General features: G+C 35.1%; 1 protein-coding gene across 1 annotated transcript in view; it reads right to left on the bottom strand.

Annotated features, from left to right (window-relative positions):
- Window positions 1–24,165, bottom strand: part of CACNA2D3 (calcium voltage-gated channel auxiliary subunit alpha2delta 3) — a 437,646-nt gene that overhangs the window by 104,411 nt on the left and 309,070 nt on the right. The window contains exons 14-17 of the mRNA XM_035337879.1: window positions 21,060–21,077; window positions 8,475–8,546; window positions 7,584–7,664; window positions 3,212–3,286 (exon numbers count right to left, since the gene is read on the bottom strand). Coding sequence (XP_035193770.1) covers window positions 3,212–3,286; window positions 7,584–7,664; window positions 8,475–8,546; window positions 21,060–21,077 — 246 coding nt within the window. The remainder of the gene's footprint in view (window positions 1–3,211; window positions 3,287–7,583; window positions 7,665–8,474; window positions 8,547–21,059; window positions 21,078–24,165) is intronic.

A 24,165-nucleotide genomic window follows, 5' to 3' on the forward strand; every position in this document is an offset into this window, starting at 1 on the left:
CCCCTATATATATAATATTATATAGGGGGGATCAAGACCATGTCATGATTTTAGTATTATGAAAATTTGGGAATGCTATTAAAAATATAAGTAATTTAAATGGGATATACAAAAAAATACATGGATTTTCATACATAAAGAGATAAGAAAAAACATTGAGGGTAGTGGCTGATCATGAACTAAACCAAATCCATCAAATTTACCTTTGCAACAGCTGCAAAATTTTGAAGATAACTTATTCCTTCACTGGCATTTCACACACACAAAAAAGGTTAATATAAAAAGCTTACATAATAGCAAAACAACATTTATTTAATCATTTTAACCGCTGAGAATAATGAGCATGATTAGTCTAACACACTTCAAATAGCAAAGAATGTTAGAAGTCCATACAGAACGCCAGCACAGTCAAATCTCAAATCTAGTCAGTCTGCTCATAACTTCTCTTTTAAGGAATTTTTAGGTTATCACTGAATCACAGTATCACAGAATCATCTAGGTTGGAAGAGACCTCCAAGATCACCGAGTCCAACCTCCGACCTAACACTAACAAGACCTCCACTAAACCATATCCCTAAGCTCTACATCTAAACGTCTTTTAAAGACCTCCAGGGATGGTGACTCAACCACTTCCCAGGGCAGCCTATTCCAATGTCTAACAATCCTTTCAGTAAAGAATTTCTTCCTAATATCCAAACTAAACCACCCCTGGTACAACTTTAACCCATTCCCCCTCATCCTGTCACCAGGCATGTGGGAGAATAGACCAACCGCCACTTCGCTACAGCCTCCTTTAAAAGTACCTGTAGAGTGCAATAAGGTCACCCCTGAGCCTTCTCTTTTCCAGGCTGAACAGTCCCAGCTCCCTTGTTCTCCAGACTCCTCACCAGCTTTGTTGCCCTTCTCTGGACTAGCTTGAGCACCTCCATGTCCTTCTTGTAGCCAGGGGCCCAAAACTTAACACGGTACTCGAGGTGCGGCCTCACCAGAGCCGAGTACAGGGGGACAATCACTTTCCTAGCCCTGCTGGTCACACTGTTTCTTAGAAAAGCCAGGATGCTGTTGGCCTTCTTGACCACCTGAGCACACTGCTGGCTCATATTCAGCCGACTGTCAACCAGTACTCCCAGGTCCTTCTCTGCCAGGCAGCTTTCTAACCACACATCTCCCAGCCTGTAGCTCTGAGGAGGTTATCACAGCCCCTATTGCTGCCTCTCCTTTGCTATAGTTGCCAAAGAAAGCTCAGTGGCCAACCTCAGTCAGAACAGTGAAGAACATGGAAAAAAAGGATAGATAAGAGGTCAGAAAGATAAAAAGAATATGTCAACAATATGTAGAAAAGTCCAGAAAAACATTACAGCAAGAAATTAAAATATTTGTCGATTGTTGTAGTGAAATGATTCAATTAGATAACCATCATAAATTATTACACAAAGAAATAAAAAAGATAGACTACAAGCTTCTGCTTTCCATATTCATAAAGTCTTTTTCTAATGAAACTTTAAAACTGAATTAAAAATAAAAACTGCATATAACAGTTTCAATGGGAAAAATCATTACTATGAGAAGTCAAGCTGACTGATGAAAATGAGTATGTTAGTATGGGTAACTTATGTACTTGAGAAGTATGTACTATCTTGAAGAGATAGTCTCTTGTAGAGACAGAAGATACTTTGGCTAAGAGATAAAATGCTTTGGGATCAATTCAGAGCTTGCTTTCTTCCTTAAGAGTAACCTGTTTCTGCTGAGGTTGGAAGTTTTATATTCCCTAATAGTTTGGGTAGCAGAGGTTCTGCTTCCCATAAAACAAGGGGATACCAATTCATTATGAGAAATTATCTGTAGGTAGTGTATAGGTAAAAGGACTCTTTCAGCAAAAAATGGTCACTGAAACACACTAACTCAACTGACTAGGATCTGATCTGTATACACCTGGATATATATAGCTTTGGTGACTCACCACTGAAATGATAAAATAAGACAACTGGTTAATTTGCAAGAGTAATTTATGAAAATTGTATTACTTATTGTTTAGTTATTTGCCAAATTCTCACCAGATCTAGTCTTCCTTTCCATACCTGTTAAGAAATTCTACCAGAATCATAAGTGATATTCTTAGAATAAAAATAATAATGAAACCATTTACTTTAAAATTCCTTCAAATATACAATAATGTCGCTTTTGCTATTAGACTGGTTGTCTGTTTTTACAGTGAAGTTACTGAGAAAGTTTTTCCATTCATCCACGAAAGTCCCCGTTGAACTTTTCATTACTCTACTCCAGTTTAAAAGTAAATAGGGAAACAATAAGTACAAATACAAATGTTAATTCTGTAATTCCTAGCCTAAATCTTAGAAATACAAAATGCTTGTGATGAATTAAAACATCAGATATGCTAATGATTTTTAAAACATGCTTTTCAATAATTTTATATGAAATTATCCATCCTATTAATATTTTTCTACTAAAATACTGTTGAAGTCAGACATTACTTGAAGTGCCTGCATACAAAATACATATGGCATCCATGTGTGTACAGCAGTGGAATCATTAATACCAATGCTTTACTAAGATTTGATAGTGATGGAACACTTGAACTAGCTGTTCCTAAACAATGATGCAATCAAGAATTAACCAGTTCTCTAGGGTGTTAGGCTGATAAACATTTGCGTAACAGGCACTTCTATTTTTCTTACTGTGATTAATGCAAAGATGATGATAAGGGAAACTAAAGGCAAAGTTTGCAGCTATTTCTCTTTTAGTACAAAAATCCCCTGTGCCCTTATTTTGCTTAAAAATATGCTTTATTGAAATTTATGTACACAAATTAGCTTTAACACTTTAACATGACAAATAGGGGTTATTACGCAGCAATAGAGCATTACGTTTCAACATAAAATGAACATAATTACAGCAATTTTTGGCTTTGCCATTTTTCAGCAATGGAGGCCTGCCTCCTTTGCAGAGCAACAGGTATATTTATTCTCCTTGATTTTTTTCATGCTAACCTTAATTTCCAGAGGTAAATTTACCAAGCATTATAAAGTGTTACAAAGCATTATATATAGTAACAGCTATAGAATATAATATAGTTACAAGGTAACTCATCTGTTGTATTATTTTTTAATGATTATTACTTTTTTCACACTAAAATAAAAACAAATGCAACATGTATAGCTAGATAAAATAGAAAAGTAAACAGTATTCTTACCAAAGGCCTAAGTTCTGGATGAGTCAAAATATACCCATTGTTTGTAATTGCAAAAGCATATCCATGAATGCCTAACTGTAAGAGTAAATGAGAAAGAAATGCTAATTAGCATGGTCTCCAGTAAATTCTTAAACAAAAAAAAAGAAAAACATTTAGTTATCCAGGGCTTAAAACTGGCATTCTTAAAGCCCACACAGTATTTCATTATAATATATGCAGAACTTTGATCCTTGACATTTTTGAAAATGAGAACCTGTCATTGTGACAAATTCAGCATATAGCACAATTTTAGAATGTCACACACACTTTGCTATCTACTGCACTTATTTCTATGTACCTTGGAGTGAATTAGTTAGATACATATATATATGAGACACTATAGCACGTCACATACATTTGCCAAAGCAAAGGTGTGCTGACATTTAGTAAATTCATACATTTCCAGGAGTGAGTAGGTTCAGCTTACTTCACTTCATAAGTGGTGTTAGAGAGGAATCATTTAAATCAATGAAACTAGATGTATGGCTACACTGAGTAAGCAGTGGCCTGCCATACGTGATATTTACATCTACCAGTCTTACAGGCATTTTACCTCTCTGTTAATTCAAGTTCATTTAGAGACATAGAGGAAGGCATACTTCTACTAAAAAAATCATATAATTTACATATTTGTACCAAGGAGAACTATGGGAGATCATTTGAGAGCAATGAAATGCTTTATGAGGCCTAACGGAATATGTAATCAAATTTAGCACTGTACTTATTTAAATAACAATACTACCCTTTTAACAATATGCCTATTACACAGTTGGTTGCACCCACTGACTGCAATAAATGTACCTTCAAATCATTCATGTGGTCACTCGAACACCTCTTCTTAGCATAAACGTGATGCTAATATGGAATCTTTCTGCAGCATCTGTGTGTAACTAACTTCTACCATGCCAAGAACATACACCTTGCTATGCTTTCTCAATCAGTTCTTTTCGCTTCAGAAACAATGACCCATGCACTTGTGAAACTGCTCATGGTGAATGTAATTCTGTTTCACTTGCTATATCTTCATGTAAGCATCGTAATTTGCTGTTGAGGTATCAAAACAAAATGAAGCAACCAAACAAAAACCCACAACTCAGACATATCTTGCTTTGGTAATTGCTTCACATTTTTCCTACTACGAAATAAACTTTTGAAAACATAATTCTTCCCTATCAATGATCTGGCTGAACAAACTGTCATTATTCAGCAACATGATCAACAAAGTGGTTTAGTTATAAGCACTTTTTTTTTTCTTTTTTTCTTTTTTCTTTTTACACTTCAGTTGATTCTTAAATGCTTTGATGAAGTGGGTCCTCAAGAATTTGTCCAGCAGAAAGCAATGTGAGAAAGGTTGACAAGTCAGAAGCTTTTCTAAGCTAAGCAGGACAGCAATAATCTTCTGGGAATATACAACAGAGAAGGACATTATGGCAAGGTCATAAAGAAAAAGTGCTGGGTAGAATTATACGATGTCTTTCTGTGAATGATTGTATATGGTCAACGGTATCTGTTATATAGAAGATTGTTTCATAAATTAGCAGTTTTCCTAAAGCAATAAACTTCAGTGAAAGTAATAGAAGGTGATATGTTCTTGGTATCTCTTCATAGAGGAAGGAGAACCAAAATATTAACAGTGGACATATTTTACCTATTATAGTATGATAGGCAAGCTAGCTGTTGGCTAAACATCAGATCTTGAGTTTAATTGTCTATGTTGATAACTGCAGAATGATGTCCAAGCACTGGAAGTCAGGTAAGGAAACAAATGTGGGTGGCATACTTCATAAGAAAAAAATACTTATTTGCTGTTTGAAGCATACCAGGACTCCAAGGGTAGCATTTTATTGTGTGTTGTGCAATCTGTGAAACTGTACACTCTTTGCACATAAAATGCTTTGGTTTGAGAGAGAGTAGTGCTTACAGCAGCATTGGAATTGTAAACCTTGAACCCCCCTTCTAAATGACAGACTGATTTGGAAATGAAAACCTTTTTGTAACTGCTGTAAAAATGGCACATGAAAACTAAATCCAGCCCTACCTTATTCAGGACAAACTTCCACTGACATCTGGGGAAGTTTAGTCTGGATAATTACTGCTGAAATAGCTCATTGTTATTATTCATCTTCCTTGGCATAAAATATATCTCATCCAAGCTGAGAGAATTCCAGGTCAGCAGAATTCTATTTCCAACCAATCATTTTATATCCCTGTATGAATTTCATTTCACATGCTGCCTCTACAGAAATGGGTCCCAGGGGTGATTATGCTCTTGAAATTGCATGGTCTTCTTATTGTTCAGAAATGTTTATGGTATGTGAGACTGGAAGTTATAACTCAAACAATTTCACTAACTTAACTGTATTGCATGATATTGGTGCCTCTTGTAATAATCTTCTCTTGCATTACATTCTGCAATATGTTCCTTCAAATAGTCTCATATTCAGAAAGAGGATCATATATTACTTCCTCGGAAAACTAAGTCTTTATAATGTTACATGATAAAACCAGAAATTATAATCTCCTTGCCTATCTTCTTTTCTGAATCACTCTGAATAAATCTGCTCCGATACCTGTTACTCAGGCCTCACACTCTATGTTCTTGTATTCAGAATATGTCAAAATCTTACAAATGCCTTCTAAATAACATCTCTATGACTTGGCCTTTCTCATTCAGCCATGAAGAAACAGTTTTTTGTCAATTGTACCTCCAGTTACTACAACATTGATCTTCCTTTCCATTACAAATGAAGCTTGCTCTACCCATAGCTCCTTGGAAGGCTGCTCCAAGGATTATTTTCATAGCTCCAGATTTTACACATGTAATTTTACACATGCCCCCTTCTCTGCCACCTTCTACCGATTCTGTATACTTAAAAGGTATAATATAAGTTGTCATAAACTACCTGTAGTGTTTTGTGTGCTGAGACTGTTCTATAATTTATCCTGATACACAGTGCCTCTCCTCACCACATCCTGGTATGAATGAGTAGTCATCTGATGCCTTTCCCCATAGACCGAAAGCTTTTATCCAGCTGGGACAACGTTTCTGTTCTGTGTTTGCATAGTGCCTATCCCAGTGGGATCCAAGTCTCCAGAAATTCTTGCAAAAACACCCTTATCAGTATTATCATCAGTATTTTATGCATTTTTAAAATCAAAATCTAGTTTAATTAATACTATCCAGTTATTGCATATTGATCTACAAAATCATTTGGTAATTGCTAATGTGTTAAAATTAGAATTAAAAAGGATAGATTTTTCTTCCCTCCTAACTAGAGTTATATACAAAACCATGTAGGAATATTCAAAGCCACTCACAATTCAACTTATTCCTCCCCACTTTTAAAAATCATTAAATGAGAACATGGCAGCTAATTACAAGGAAAGTACAACAGACAAATTTATGCTCAGTACAGCTACATGTCAAAATGTAGCTATTCCAATGGTTAGCCTCTCTAGTAAAGGCTGCCATATTATGTGCTTACTTGTCCACTGGAATTTAACCAGAAATTCCAGTAATTTTCATTTGTGACTAAAACAGGACTACAGTCAACTATTTCAGAGATAGAGTTGTAGTGAAATACCAATGTGCTGTATCAAATTTAAATTAAATGCTATCAAATTTAAATTAAAAGAAATTAAATCTTTGCATCTGCTTGAAACTGACTTTTACCAGGTTACTAATGTTTCACAATAGATTAAGTGAAGGAAGTTTTGCAAACTTTTATAATAATTGTTTTTTAAGAAAATTATAGTAGAGTTGTCTTTGACTTTGGAAAAATATCTAAAAAAGACTGGATAGGAGAGATGGAACCACTAGTCTGGTTGGACAGAAACCTGCTCAGGTTCCTGAAATGTGCTGCTTGCTTTAATTCATAGAGACTAATTTGGGACAGGAAGTGCTACACACAGGCAGGATTCCTAAAGGCATGATTTTTGAATGGTTTCCATGAGTTCCTTGTTATTTTGTGTGGTATTCTCGTTAAATTGTGTGGTTGAATTGCTTTGTAGATTTTATTGAAGATGACACTTGACACATATTACCTTCTAGTGTACACTGTGATTTGCAAAAAAAATGAAGATGATGGCATACATTAATTCTGGTATTAAAAACTGCACTTTACCTCAGGACCAATGATATTTAGCCACCAGACAATACACAGCTATGAAGAAATATAGAATTGCCCTCTATCCTCCATATGCTAGTAAATTTGCATATGTAAATTAACATGCTAAATAAATATCACATATTATGCTGTGCATAAAGGACATAACATTGTGAATTTGTGAATACAATTTGTGAAAACAATTGTGAATAACATTTGTGAATTACCTTGTATTTTGGAATAGTTTTTAAAAGCTCTTTAACTGGGACATCTGTTCCAACTACTCCCAGGAGAATCCCTTTGGATCTCTGAAAAGAAAAATAAAACATGCATTCAGAACCATGCTAATAATTAACATTCCCACCACTAATTTCACATCACAGCTACTCTGCAGAAGTGAATAAATAATGAACAGATTATCTGAAATGTGAGGACAGCAGAGACTGGTGCGGGTCATCTGATCAAACAGTCATTTAATCAATAATAGTGCTCCTTTCTACTTCATCTGCAATTCAAATAGAAGAGGCATGCAAACTTTCAGTAGATTTTGAGTCCCTCAACACAAAATTTCCTCATGCAAAATAGTTTCTAAACAAGAAAAAAACTGTTAAAAATGTGTTATTCCCTTCACTCTCAATTTATCCTGTCACTTGGTAGACAAAAGAAAAATATTAAGCATTAAGGGGAAAGTACATATAATTTTCTTAATATGTTAAATTAAAAAAAAAAAAGTAAACAGATATATACATAACAGACACATGAGTAATTAAATTCTGGATCTACACAATAGAAGCATAACATTGCAAAGAAGAAAAAAGATATAGATTATTTGCTGTAAGAAGATAATACAGAAGAAAAAAAGACACTAAGACCCAGCATCATCTGAGATTTTGTCTTAGTCATATGGTTTCATTATTTTATTACAGTTTCTAGAGTATAGGTATTTGTCATTATTTGTGCACATGTTAATGCTAACAAAGGGATAACAACTGCAGACAGAAGAAGAAGAAAAGAATGCAGTTTATTAGAGCAGGGTAAAACCTTGTTAGGTCCCCCCAAATCAACTTCCATGCAGTCACCCTATTGGGTGACATGGCAGAAACAGTCCGAGTACTTACAGTTTCATTTTGCTTACTAAATACTGGCATGGCGACAGTCGTCATCAACACCAATCCCTGATCGTCAGCAAGCTATATTTGAAAAAGAAATATTATCTCTAAGAATTAAGGAATAATTACATGTGATTGCATTTTTCAATTACATTTTCTTCATTTTAAATGAGATAAGGCAATTTATCTAAATGATGTTTATGTATTTAGAATTGCAGTCAGTCCAGCCCCACTGTGCCCCATCTCATTGATACCAGCTCTGTCCACCCCACCAGCTGTATGGTCATGAAAGATGCTTCATCTTCATTCTTAGTGGATTTTCCCAGGAGGGATACGAAGGGGCTGAAATGTGGATTGTGGAAGCAGCATGTGCAGTAGCAAAGCAGCTGGAGCTCCGTTCCACATCTTTCCCAGTGTCAGTTCTGCCAAAATTGCCTCAGGTAGTTTTCTCCCAGCAAGAGGTCATGAGTTGCATGCACTTTCCTTCTGGTCCAGACTGAGATCTCATCGGCTAACATGGCAGCAGAAAGGATGACAGCCAGTGAGGATTCCAGGAGCATCTTTGCTCCATCCAGTTTCAGTTTGCTGGACTAAGTGCTGGCATGAAGCATTAGTTGATGGTGCACATCAGGTTTCAATGTATTTCTTCAATTTAGGGAGGAAACAGATTTCCTGACCTTGGTTCCATTCAATAGAAACAGGCAGAATGCTTATCACTGGTCACAAGAGAGTGACATTGCTCAGACTATTCTGTCTTCATGCCCTCTGGCCAGATCACATCCTTGCCCTAAGGCAATGGTTAGCTGTGATGCTCAAGGAAGGACAAGCACAGCTCTGTGTACTTGTAGATCCTCATCATCCACATATGAAAGATAACTCACACAGGAAGTTCAGATTTAGTGTTACTTTCTGCCCCTATAGTTTGGGAAGACTTAAAATTGAAGAGGCTTATCCTGCATTTAAAACTATGACATATCCAGTTATAATCACAACTGGAGATTCATAAGCATAATTTAGTTCTGCTAACTTGTATCTGTGTTTAGCCAAATGCACAAGGCAAGAGAGACAATCTTATTAACTTCGTAGGTGAGGGGCAAGCCCAATTGCAACAGTGATATTCTCTTACTGCTCCTCCATCAGTATCACATCATCTGTACTCAGGCAGTACTTATAACACTTTCATTTTTGAGAATTGGTGCAACTTTGATTATTTTTTTTCTAACATTTTATTATTATTATTATTTCTAATGAAGCAACAGCTATCAACTGTCCAAATTTTCAGAACACAAAAACCATACGTTATGACCAAGATATTTCTGAAGCATGTTTCACATTAATGAATTAGACAAGTAAAATCTAGAATATTACAGCAGCCCCCAGTCTCTGAAACTAGAGGAGGGTTTCAGTTTCCCAATTATGTTTCCAGAAGCATGGCACTGTCTCATGGTAAGGAGGAATGTTTGCAGACATCAGACAAACACAAATGGGTTTTAGGATCAAGAAGGTTTGTATCTGATAAGGAATCAATAGGAATACGAGGTGGAACAAGCTCATGACCATAGTTTTTTTTTTTTTTTTTTCTACTTTTTATTTTAAATTGTTTAGCTTTCATTTTAGTAAGTATAGATATTTCTAGTCCCCCTATGATCCTTGATCTGTAAAAAAATTGTAAGTTATTAAAAAACAAGCACACAGAAAAACAACCCAACAAAACACTGAGAGTCCAGGGGTTGCACCAAAAGCAGCTGAACTAGGCTAAGAATTTACTCTCTTTGGCCAGAGTCATACATTCAAGCACACTGACGTGATTTGTATGGAGAGGAGCCTTCTGCGATACGATGTTCAACAGTTCTGAACACATGTGCACCAGGAAGTGAAAAAGCGTTCTGCTGATTATGGGGTGACATCTTGGAGTGTTTAGAGATTTTATATGATTGCCCAGGGTTGTTCATCTCTGACATTATATATTTGTCATGTATTATTATGGTATTATTTTACAACAAGCCCGCTCATTTTCAAGAGAAACAATTTATCAGATAGGATTCCAGCCAACGGACTTGTCAGTAAAGTTTTAGGGTGTTGAAAATCTTTAAAAGGGGGAAAAAGGACAGTCTGGAGTTCCTGGAAAATTCAAAGAGAATAGATCATTAACTCTCAACTCCCCATAATTATGATATCTACAAGTATCTATAAGCGTTGGGTAATGCAATCATTTTCACAGAAGTACAGTTTTTTGTTGTTTGTTTGTTTTTTTAGGTTTTGGGTTGTTTATGCTTTTTTTTTTTTTTTTTTTTTTTGGTAGATGAGCAGGATGCTGGCTATTTCTTTAAGTGGAATCAGCAAATAACTGGATGATAGATGACATGTATTTGGGATATTTCACCAAGTTACCAACTTATGCTCCAGTACTTGATTCACAAAAATTATTAGATTTTGAGGAGTTATCTCCTGGGGAGGAAGACAAATTTATTCCCTAGGCAATGACATTTTAGTATAAATACTTTGAAATAGCAGAATGGAAGCCACTGGGTATTTTTGCTTAGACAATTTACGCTAGAATCAGTGAATAAACTGCAAAGGAAGCCATTATCTAGGAATTCTGCATTGTCACTTTTTAAGTCTGACAATTTTTTACATATAACAGAACTTTCTGATAGCTTATGCGAGTGTTTGAAAAATCTAGTAATTCTGAGAAAAAATAAATAAATAAATAAAACCAGAAGCATTCTCTAATCACTAAAAAAAAAAAAAAAAAAAAAAAAAAACGTATTCCTTACATTCAGAATGAGCGTGCATCACCGATATCTCAGTACTAGCTAGATTATTATCTGTATCACAAGCAAATACTTAATTAGAAACTAATGTTTAATGAAAAATGTTAAATATCAAATTCAGAAAATCATAACATACAAACAAAGTTTCTGAGTGACTGTACTTATTTAAGAAGTCCATATTATTGTGCAATAAATAGTAAGAGTAATAAATTCTTTGGTTACTCATTTATTATTCTTCTCCACAAAAGAATATGCAGGTAATCCTTATGATTCCCAATTTTATCTGCTGGACATCACAGTTGTAGGCTCAGAAAATAATTATGTAGGCATGTAAGAAAGAAAATACTGAAGAAAAAAATACTGAACAAAAAACATTTCTTACAGGAAACCTCTTGAAACATGACTTTCCTTTTCTTCCATAAGCACAATATGCATGCTTCTAAGCACTTAACAAATAACTCATTTACACATAAGAAACAGGGCTGGTTTTTTTTAGTGTTGCTTGCAAATACACAGAATGATACTAATCTCAATATAATGCAGTAACATCGCCAGATGGGTGGTTACAAGTTACATACAGTGGAGGGTCCTTGGGAATGACTGAAACCTGAGGCAACACAAATTTAATCTCAATCTCTAAACAGGCTATACCTTATCCAATTTTGTTCCTCCAGTCTCTTAGGAGAAACCTACTAACAGTTACAGCCATTTTTATAAAGACATGCTTTATTTGGCATAATTATTCCGCCTTCTGAGATTCAAAATGGTTTAAAGCTACATGCTAAGCTTACTGGGTTCATCTTTACTAACCCCCACATATTCTAGGGGATGGCAGGGTTCATAGGAAACAGAGTAAGGTTTGACAAAATCATACACAATATTATGTTATATATGTGGTTTCTGCTGAAACAAAATGCTGCTGGCAGATCCATTTTGTTCACAGATAAGGGTTAATTTGGGCCAAGGCTCCACCCAAATATTGGGACCTCATCTAAATTAATATGATGGAGAGCCACTAATAACTCGCACTTCCTCCAGCACTCTGTTTTGAATTCTCATTCTGTTCTCACAGAAAATCCTACATTCTTTTCTCTCCCTCTGTTCCTATACTGTTCTTTCCAGTGCCTAATCATACTTCTTTACACATCAAAGTATTAACAAATCAAGCTTCTTTCAGTTTCTCTACTCCCTAAGAAGTGTCTAAGCTATTCTTTACCTGGGACACCATATTAGACAACACACACAGGTTCTGGCTGGGGCCCTGTCTCTTACTTATCAATCAGAATATCAATTACATTTTTATTTCCTTCAAGAGGTTATGTAAAAAGACAGGGAAATAAAAACTGCTTCACCTCCAACCCTCTAGGAAAATAAAAATTCTACTGGCAAGCTTCAACACTTGAGGCTACCAACAGATGTAAACTAAGGAAAAGGTATATGCCTTTTACAACATTTTATCACTTAGCATCTTTTGCTATTAGATTAAACAGTACAGGAAGCAGTATTCAAATACACCTGAACACTTCCCTTATTCATCACAACAGTCTGGAGGGCATAAGATCAAATTAGACCAAATCAAAATTACCAAAGACCAAATAAGACCAAATCAAAATTAGTGGAATACTACAAAAATAGTCTTAAATTATATATATATATACATATACATATATATATATATATTTGGCTATTGCTGGCATTTCCTAGGGACACAGTGTCCAAAAAAGCTTTAGGATGTTTAGTTTCCAAATGCCACTGACCTCGAAAATATTGTCATAAAGATATCACTGAAAAAGAGTTTAATAGTTTTAAGCCAATGATAGCATCTGTGCACTAACTTACAATTTAGTTCTATTTAAATATAACTACATAGGCAAGCCTGTCAAGGTTTCTTTTAATTTTCAAAGAATACATTTGCTGTTTTTGGAAGTGGAGTTTTTGGAACTAGAGCAAACTCTAGTTTCTTCAAATTCTTGGTTTTGAATTAATGAAAACAGCAGAAAACCAGCACAGAAAAAAAAAAAAAAAAAAAAAAAAAATGAATTTGAGATGCAGCATTGTCAGATGTTTCAGTCAGCACTGAATTCATGATTAGCCAAATGAAACAAGGAAAAAATGTAAGGATCCATAAATTTTGGGCAGAAAAATAAAAATGGGAAAAATTAGACTCACTTTCTTAGAGATTAAGTAGCATAATTTCTTAAGAAAGGCAAATGGGAGCATGCCTGTGTTATTTGTTTATATTTACAGAATAATTATTTATATTTACATATACTTTCCTATATTTATTTAGATATATATTTTTGAAAGCACTAACTATCCTAGACATCTGACATCAGCAAGTCTCCACTTGAAGAGTGGAATCATCTTCATGCTAAATACAGAATTCTGAGTATGTGCAGTACAGCACTAAGTGCTTGCCCTTTCAACTTCCCCTTACACTGTTAGGTATTTACTTCCTGTGGAATAGCTTCAAGTTCCTGCTTTTTCCAAAGGCCAAACTAATAGGTTTACACGAACCTTACACATTTCAAAACAACCCCTTGAGTTTACCTTATCACAGGAATTCCACGGGCATTTTCTTCAAGAAACTGTTTATCCCTCAGAAAATTGGAATGTTTTATTTTGCAAGCATGGAACGTAATATGGAGAAATAGGCTTCACCATAAAACACAGTGGTCACCATTTAGAAAACAAAAGAAACAAACTGAAGTTCAGTTCAGTTTCTTCTGCCCCAGATGCAATTAGGTCATTGTCCGGGTGATTCTTTTTGATTAAGGTCTGCAGCTGATGAGAGCAGTAATCAACATTTCCCATGACAAATCGAGAAGATACCTATATGAGGGAACACAGACTTCCAGTTCACTTGTGAAGGCATCTTCCTTCATTACAAATACAATCAGTCTGTGCTTCCACTCCAAATGTAGTTCTCTCAAACCTCAGTGATCTCCACTATTCTAACAGTCAGACCAATTGACCAATATTGGTCTGCCTGTTTCCTCTGACAGGATAGGACCAGCGCATCTGTCTGGGAGTCTACAGCAACATATGAGACTTGATTGGTTTCTGTCATATACACCAGTGGTTTCATCTGGAGTAAGTTATCCACAGTAATGTGAAAGCAATCACTTGATGGGAGAGGGCTCACTGCAGCCCTTCTCGTGGCAAAGGCATGGTACATCTGGGAACTCATGAAGCCAGACAAACCATGTGTGCACTGTCAGAGTTTTCTTTCAGCAAGGTAGTTTCATATATTCAAATGTATCCTCAGGGAGGTAACAGAGAAAAGGACTCCATCCTATGCACTGAGCATCTCTCTTTAGTACTGCCAGTGCACAATTAAGTTTTGGTATTGCAACAGCTGTTTTTCAACCAGCCATTTCAAAAATCTTCCATTTTCTACCTTTCTGCTGATCTATTAATTTCTGATTTAGTTCTACATTTTTTTAGTTCTACATTATTTCATCTTCTCTTGAGAATACCAACTCACAATAACATCATTCCCTCTAGGACTTATTAATAAACCAAAAACAACAAAAACCTCAATTTAATCTCTGTCTGAGCTTAGCTTCCACTCAGGATTCATTTCCTTTCATTTTTGCCCTTAGCAGAAGATAGTCTCATCTGTTTTACCACATAAATAGAGCCAGTAGGCCTCCTCTATCAGGTGATTTGGGAACATTTAAGCAGAACGCCATTATACCTAAATGTCATAAATACCATTTATTAAGTGGAGGAACCACAAGAAAGAATTAATGCAACATTAGTCTTGAAGAGCTATGAAATGCCAGTGATTTGACAAGCTTCACTAGATAATAAACCTATTCAAACTTCAAATTAGTGCAATAAGATTTCATGCAAATTGAAATCAATGAAATACTAAACACAGGTGTGGACTCATGAATATGCCTGCATATGGAAATATATATATGGAAAAAATGCATATGGAAATATGCATATGGAAAACTAGATCCAGATCATACTCAAAGTAGTAAAATACTGGGAGGACCTGTACAGCTTCAAAACTCAGAAGTTTTTTATTCCTTCAAGTCTGGAAATATATTCTCATATAAATACAAGCAGTTTAACTGTTATTATTCCTATGTTCTTCTAAGTAACGGAATTACAATGGCACAGTAAAAATGCATTTATTTCAATGCTTGAGTTCATTTCATCTGAAGTTTGGATGAATTGTGCTATGGATTATTCGTTTTTCAACATACTCATCTAGTATTTGGAAAAAAAATAAAAAATAAAGGAGTTCTTGCAGTTTCCTCAACTTACACCAGTGTATTTGGTCTCAGAATTGCTAGGCTACATTGGATGACATTGGCAAGAACAACTAAAACTAGACCCCTGAGGAAAACACACAAGATTTTTTAAGTTATCTTCTACAGTCTGAAATGATGGATGAAACAGACAATAGTGGTTTGCCCCAGAAAGCTGATCCATTGCAAAGACATAATGAGAAGGTTTTGCAGGCAGGAAGCCATACAAGGGCCATGGAGCAGTGACCCTGGACATTCAGTTTGATAACATGTTTAGCAAACAATAACAAACCTCTAAAAATCTCAAGAAAAAGGCAAAATGCATTCCAGACTAATGACTCTTGAATTTTTAGAATAAAGGGAAGAACTTACACCCCAATAATACTCCTTTGAGTTCTACTCTCCCTGGATCTACATGGCTCCTACTTGATTTTCACCATCCCACAACAGGAGCTTTGATTTCCACAGAATTTAATTAAGTTACCTAGAGACTGAAGGGCAGAAAAATTCTGTAGGCTGTTATATCCATGTGACAGAGGTTAAAATTGGAGCTAAAATTCTGAATCAAAATTAAAATAATAATAATAATTTTTAAAAAAGAAGCGAGGTTAGGAGAAATGGTGAGGCTTAACAGAGACACTTGAACAAGTGTTTGGGGAGGGTTGTGCAGCTATGCTGACAACAGAAGCTTTGGGCTGTGGTTCTGAAAGGAAATAGGATTAAGGGAACTGAGTGAGGAGACAGGTCAAAGTGAAGGTCTGCTGGCATTGCCCATACAGCCATACGCCCTGTGCAAAAGCTGAAAAGTGGTGGAAAAAACATTGCTACATTCAAAGGGACTTAAAGTGGGGTGAAGCTTTGGGGAATAGGAATACTACAAACCCTCTGACAAGGTGCCTGTGTTCAAAGTGACTGCCATGATGCTGAAACTACCCAGAGGAGACAGCAGTTCCATAGGAATGTACCTGAAGTATGAGGTTCATGCTGAGGCTTTGTTTTTTCTTCATTTTCTTGAATAACCCTGTCACCTTCCCAACCCATCCCTCCTCCCTTCCCAACTCGCGTAGGCTTGTTTCACCTGGAGTCATCTTCTCCTGGGACTACTGTACTTTTCTGTGCTGAGTATAAAGTCATGAGGCAGGCTGGAAGCATCAGAGAACTGGAATTTGACCACTTAATTGTTTTATGTAGACTACAAGAATAAGGAATAGCTATTATTTTAGCTTAGATTTAAATTATGTCCTGGAACAATATAGGAACCTGTGTGAGTGTATTAATTTCCTGGGATATTTCTATGTTCAGCCATACAGAAATGAAACACCAAAAAATATCAGTTTAAAATATTTACTTAGGTAAAGTTGGCAAATTGCTGACTCAAAAAATGCTACTAAATATCAATTTGCCTGTTGAGGAGTGAGAGAGATTTTTTTGGAAATTAAATTTAAGATTATGATTAACACGTAAGTGAAAATTTCAATGCAGCTTTTTGAATGGGCCGCTCAACTTTATATACATTATAAAACTGAAATATAACATCTCAGTGGACAACAGAGACAAAAGAATAATAAATCAGGGTCAAAATGTTTGCTACATTATTATTTTGTACTTCATTAGATTCAATAATTTTATAAAAATATTTTTTTCAATTAATATATCAATAATATAATTTCAATAATTTAATTCAATAATTTTATAAAAATGCTAAAATTACTAGTCATGCGCTTCAGTGAAACAGCAGCTTTGCAAATTTATTTTCTATTCCCAGTGACAGTTAATTCAACACTTCAAAGTACAGGAAAGTAAATGATGCAGGGAATGATAAATGATGCTCCCAAATGGCTGAAAGATGATAGCATCAAGATAAAAGGAGGGCAAAGCACTACTTACAAAAGTTAAGGGATAAGACAGAAAGAGAGAAGAAAGCTGTCAGGAACTTTTGGGCAACAAATATCATCAAAACATTTCTATATAGAAGAAATATCATTCTATTCATAAGATAATCATTTAAAAACTTTATGTCCCTAAACCCAAATTATCTGTTTTTTGTTTGGTGTGCCTAATTTATTCACTTCTACCTCTTTGCACAAGCTAAGTAGAACAAAACATCACAGCAGGAGAAGGACAAGAGTTTTTGAATCCTGCTGTGTTTGTTCAAGAAAGCAAGTAAAGCTTTCCAACAAGGAAACAAAACACCTTTTCAAGCTATTAAAAAGGAATAGCTTTTGCTCATCCATGAATACAAAAACTGCTTTTCAAAAGTGTTTCAAAGATAAAGGTTATTTTGGAAACCAAACTGAAAATGTCAGAATATTGGTAAATTTGAGTTATTAGTTTATTATTATTTTCATTTTCACAATTATATGGGATGGCTACCTAGAAAGATGGAGAAAAGCAGCATAGATTACATGACATATGAAATTTGCATTATTTTATTTCATTTGTCTGGATAGTAGCACTCTTTTAGCTCTTCCTAGACATTAGCTCTTCCTAGACATTTTCTTCTGAAAGCTGCATAAACATATTAAATCAGCATCATTTCACTTGAAATTATGGTGTTGTGTTTTTTTTTGTTGTTGTTTGTTTGTTTGTTTTTCTGGGGGGGTCTTTTTGTTGTTTTGTGGCATTATCTATTTTAAGTATAGGGAATATCACAAAAATCTTTTCAAGACAAATATCATGGTTCAACAGGCATCCAACATACACTCCTCATACTTCATTTCATCTACACACCAACTCTGAATTTTCAACAATTTGTTATTTAACTGCCACAGACAAACTAGAATCTACAGGTCTTCAAGATCGACAGCTAATTACCATAGAACACTGAGTAGACACTGAGAAGACTGTACCCAAAATGTTTCACATAAACGGCATAACATTTCATCAAGATAATCGAGTATTTATAATGGATATAAAATAGTAAAGGTAAACTTGGAATGCCACATTTTTCTTTCAGATCACTAGAAGATTAAAGGGAACGTGTTTAGAGAGACATGACTGTTTGAAATGTTTATAGAAAAAACATTTGCAAGATGATACATAGATTCCAACAAAAATACAGTGCAAGTTCAGACACCATATGGCAAAACATGTACACCAGTGACTAAGTCATTCATAAAGGCATTATACATCAGTCCTATGCTGTTTCCCTTCACCTTGCAGATAACAAGAGGTTCTCTGGTTTGGGGGTTGTTTGCCACATTCTGACCCGCTAGAAGAATGCCAGGATATTAAACTTTTTTTGTGTGTTTGGCATGCAATGGGAGAAAACCCTCGCCACCTAGAAAGCCCTATTTGTGTCTGACATTTCACATGTTAATATGCTCCTGTTAAACAAGTAGATTTTTCATTGCTTTATGCAGAGTTGTGGCAAACTGTTGGCCAGTCTAAGACTGAACAGCAAGCCCCAATAGCTGGAAGTGACCTTAATTCTCGATGCACTCAAGTCAACTGCAAGGCTCAAATGGTGTCACAATGACCTCTAATAGGGGTATGAGAAGAATACTGCTATGAAGCATCTGTTTAGGGTTAGTTGGTAGAAGAGAAGGTAGGAGACTGAGGGTGTAGATTTAGAGAGGTTTTGAGCCAAAACGTTAGCACACTGCCACCGAGAGGCTCTGCAAGGGAATCCAAGAGAAAAACACAGATATTCAAATAATGTGGATCCAGGGTCAGTGAGAAAACTAGAATGGCAAAGTTTCAATAGTCACATGTAAAATAGCTCATAAAGATCATCAGCCCATTAGGAACAGGGAAAGCCTGTCAATAAGAAATAACAAACATCATATCCTACCCAAAGCCTACAACCTTTATTAAGCTAACAGGCTATGTTTATGAAAAGGCTTACTCTTGCATAAAGTTACCAAAAGTCCTCACGGACTACTTCTATCTGTCCTCCCTCCCCATCCCATTCATTCCTTCATACTCCCTCCTCTTTCTCTACATGAAAGTAGGGTACATTTAACTAGACATTATGCACACACACACAAAATACATGGCTCTGATACTGCATTAGTTTGTTCAAGGGGTAACATACTGAAAACTGGCATTTATGGTTTTCCATGAAAATTATTGCACTTTTTTTTTTTTTTTTTCTAATCTAGAACTTGACTAATTTGTACCACACAATTTAATATCTCAGAATTATAGACCTCAAAATCTAAAATACAGCATCACAAGACACTGAAAAACAGCCTGATAGGTTATATCTTTCCCCACCAGCATATTTTAGCCTCACTCTGCTTCTTTTTGTAAACTGTTAGGAGAAGCATTTGGCCATACACTTTTAAACAAGTAGGTTAACATTAATAAATCAAAGTTAGCCACTCTTTTAGTCCTTCTACTTGTTCAGAAAGCTGTAAACAGAAGATTTTTTTAAATCCATCTATTTCCAGAAAACAACAACAATTTTTGTTACCATAATGTCACATTTCCTAGGCTCTGCAACACACAAGAAAAAACTATGGACATAGCCCAGTGTCACAGACTACCATGTTACCTGAAGATTTAAAACAGGTTTTTCTGAGATCCATAAGCAAAGAAATTTCAAATATACATAGCATTACAAAAATGCAAGATCCCATGCTCAGATTTCGTGTTTTTTAAATTATAACACAGAATACATTAATTAACCATTTTAAAGTTTTGAGGTCCATGGATGCCTTAACTGTTCTGCAAAAGATCACTTGATCTAGAGCTTTCATTAAAAACTCAAATTTTATCATCATTCAAAGACTGTTATTAACAGTGACAATTAATTTCTTAATTGCTATGACATTCCCTATTAAAGGTGTTTTACCTAGCACAAGAATGAATTGAATAAGTGAGTATTGCTATCCCCCAATACATCTGATTAAATTTTTATTTCAATACTTCAAACCACAAACCAGCATCTAGATTTTCTGTTTTCTGGAAACTAATTATATTTGTAAAATACACAGGAATGGTGCAACAAGCATCAAGAGATTCTTGGAGTTTGCCACAATTATTGTGCTTTCATGTGTAGTGGTGACTCTGGTAACATACCACACTGATACAAAAGTTGTTTAAAGAGAATTATATGAAAAAATATATGAAAATTATATAAAAATTGTTTGCAACCTATTAAAAAGGTCAAATGTTTGATGTATTCAAAGGTGTGCTGATAGATACAGTGGGAAGCAGTGAAAGGGCACCAGCTACACTGTGGGTTCTGCAGTCTCTGTAAGAGACAAAATGATCCAGGGATGTTTCACAGAGTAACAGGCTGGATTTCTTTTTTCTTGTTATTATCTCAAAACATTGATAAAATAGCTTCCCTGCTGTTTTCAAGCTGGAGGCCACTATATGCCTATCGTGTTCAGATAGCTCATATGTTTGAAGAGCTGCTCTCAGCATGTACCTTAGCTAGCCACATCATTGCCTTTGTCAGCTACTTTTCTTTCTGTTTCAACTCAAGATCCCCCATACAGTGAAACTGTTTCACTGATCACCACTGTACCATACTCACAACACCATAGAAGCGTGAAGGACTGTAGGCTACTTTGAGTGACTAAGATTTGAGTAAAATATTTTACCTTTTGAGCCTGAGGGAGCTGGAAAACAACAAAACAGAACAAGCAATCATTAAAAATTAAATAAATTTGAAGAGCTATTTCATTTGTTGTATTCACAAAAATCACAAACACAATAAAAAACAAATTATTAAAGAAACTAGAGAAACTAAGTTTACAGTGCTAATTGATTCAATTTACTGAGGGCTTATATTAATTTAGCTCATTGTTTGAGCTAAGTATATTATATTAGTATAGGCATCACAAAAGCATGCTGCAATTTGTTAAATACCATGGCACTAAGATACGGACTGTTTTCAGATATGGTATCACATTTGAACTCTGAAGTAGTCCCATCTTCCTGTACACAAATATAATACAACATAAATGTAGTTTCAGTTTTAAAACCAACCATTCTTGGTTTGTAAAGATCTAAACCTATAGCTACTAAGAATGAAATGGACATTAAGAGAGGTTTGTTGTATTAAAGTAGAAGGTTGTATTCTTCGACACAGGAAAGAAAAACAAAATGGTAAGTAATAGAAAGTTACTGACTTCATGCAAACATTCTGTCATAGATGCATAATATACATTATGCATAGAGTAACATGTCTGTAGTGTAAACACAGGAATGATTATATGCACATACATGCCAATACATGGTGTTCATGCATAAATGCATAATTGTATCACACTTGTTCTTAAGTGTTCATACCTGGTTGTATGCAAAGTATTTACAGTACCAACTCACATTAAAAGGCCTGGAGAGCAGGCAATAGACTCTATTACACACCAAACATTTTATTTATCAGAGTTGAAAAATTAGTTCTGTTTCCACTTTAGGAAAAAGAAAACTCATTGAAGGTTATGGAGATGAACTCAGAAAAAATAAACTATTATCAGCAGCATAAACTCTTCACTTTTTTCCAAATTCTTCTTCTCTTCCTTTTAAGCTCTGAGAGAAATTCACCACACGCAATTTAGCCTTGTAGTACATCCACCTGCTCAAGAAATTTCCAATACAAATAGCTTCTTTACAGGCTATTTGAACAGGCTATCTGAACACAGAAACAGGCACATGAGTTAATACCAAATGCCAAAAGATCTTCAAGATCTCTAGTGATCTTCTGAAAGACCTTCTATCATTGCTCAGAATTAAAACAGACAGAAAAAACAACTTCCTCATAGTACTCTGCTACAAACTAATGCCAACATTAGTATGTCATGAATGAGAATTGTCACCAGTGATCCATAATTCACAAATCCTGAAAGCAACCTGTCACAATTTTTCTCTGTTTTCACGATATAAAGCATAACAAAATTGGGGGCAGGGAGAATTGCTGCATATAAATTCCTTTATCCTAAAACCTGAATGCATCAATAGTGAAATACAAGTGATGATTACACTGAAGTGTGACCTACATGTGTTTCTTGAAAGATTTTTTTAAATAATAGATAATAAAGAAAGATGTAGAAGGGTTGCTGCAGAAATTGCAGATATCTGATTAACTTTAAATACATTAGCTAAATTGTGTGTAGATGCTTAGAGCACTACCTAAAGCAGCTTAATGCTTTTCTGAACATTTATCTACTTATTAGTCTTTGACTTGGTCAACAATTTTGATAAGTCAGAGCTTTATATTTTTTAATTCAGAAAAAGAGAAAGTTGAAATATCAATTTTTGAATGTTCTGTTGCAGCACTGAAATTGTTTTTCTCTCTAACGCTGCCCTTTTTGCCTTTTTATTTTTAAATACCACCTTCTTGTACAACACGTAAAAAATCTTGAGCATTCTTTCATTGTTATCTACACAAAGGCAGGTGCAGTAAAGAATCATATCCAAATTTCCACCTTCCAAACAAATTTCAAAGAACTTTGCCCAAGCCACTATGCATAGCAAACTGAGGTGGTTTCATAATCAGCTAATTTGTATGTCATAGTCTACACAAATCAGTGCTTGAAGTATAGTAAAGGTAACCAAGGCAACAAAAGCAATATTAAAATCATTGTAGAAATTCCTACTTCCAGGCTGGGGAGGGATGGGACCACAAAAACCTGATCAAAAAAAGCAACAATGAATGTATGCGCATACACAATGCTCAGTTGGGACTTCAAATTTGTAGTTGAATCCTTACAAAATTATTAGTACTGTTGATGCAACTTTAATTATTTTCAGAACTTGAATTTACTTCTGTTTAAGCACATCTCTTCTGCTACTATGGCTTGATCAGTTTTTGCCATGTGAAGGAGTTACAGTCACATGGAATGCAAGTAAGGATTTCCTATTGATAATTACCAACCAAATCAGATGCTCCATGCTTTCATTTAATAAACTATTTCTATTGCCTTTACTGGGATTATTTTCAAGAGTACATTAAGAAGAGTTTGCAAATCAGAGTACCATATTATTTGTTACTTCTTGCTGAATTAAGTATGTCGATCCCATTTATAAAGGTTTATCAAATTAAGAGTATTTCCTTGCTCTGAAAGATGAGTAGTCAAAGCCTTGATTAAGAATAACAAGCAGATAAGCTTGGGGCAGCAGATAAGCTCTACATTCCAATAGGCTTTTTCCTGGGCTGGTACTCTTGTCACTTTTCACCTAAGCTTCAAAATCCAAGTTCACAGTCTTTTCCTCAAAAAAAACTGTCTTTGTTGCAGCCAGATAAATCTTCATTCTGTTGTTGATTTGAAACTTGGCTGTTACAGGATCTCTATGCCAGCAATTCCGTTAATAATCAGTACAAATTCCTTTGAAATAAATGATAGAGGTTTGTCTGACATTACCCCTTCTGGAAGGCCATAGGAAACAAATAATTTTGCTAACAATAACAGTAATAGTCTTCTGGTCTGACCCTTTATTGCATAGTGTAAAAATTGCATGTCTCTGTGAAAAACCCAGCAGGTACCTCTGATTCCTGGGGTTTGCTTTCTACACTCCCTAGAGGCAGTTTTGCAGTAAACTGTATGATCTTCTCCTGACCCTTAAAAAACACTGCAGAACTTTCTATTCAACTTGCACCTATAGAAAACTGTGACATTTTGGTGACTTTATTCAGGTGCAACCACACCAAAGTACCCAATGTTTCCTTTTTTTTTTTTTTTTTTTTTTTTTTTTTTTTTTTTTTTT

This window comes from Oxyura jamaicensis, chromosome 12 (genome assembly GCF_011077185.1).
Source record: "Oxyura jamaicensis isolate SHBP4307 breed ruddy duck chromosome 12, BPBGC_Ojam_1.0, whole genome shotgun sequence".
Lineage (NCBI taxonomy): Eukaryota > Metazoa > Chordata > Aves > Anseriformes > Anatidae > Oxyura > Oxyura jamaicensis.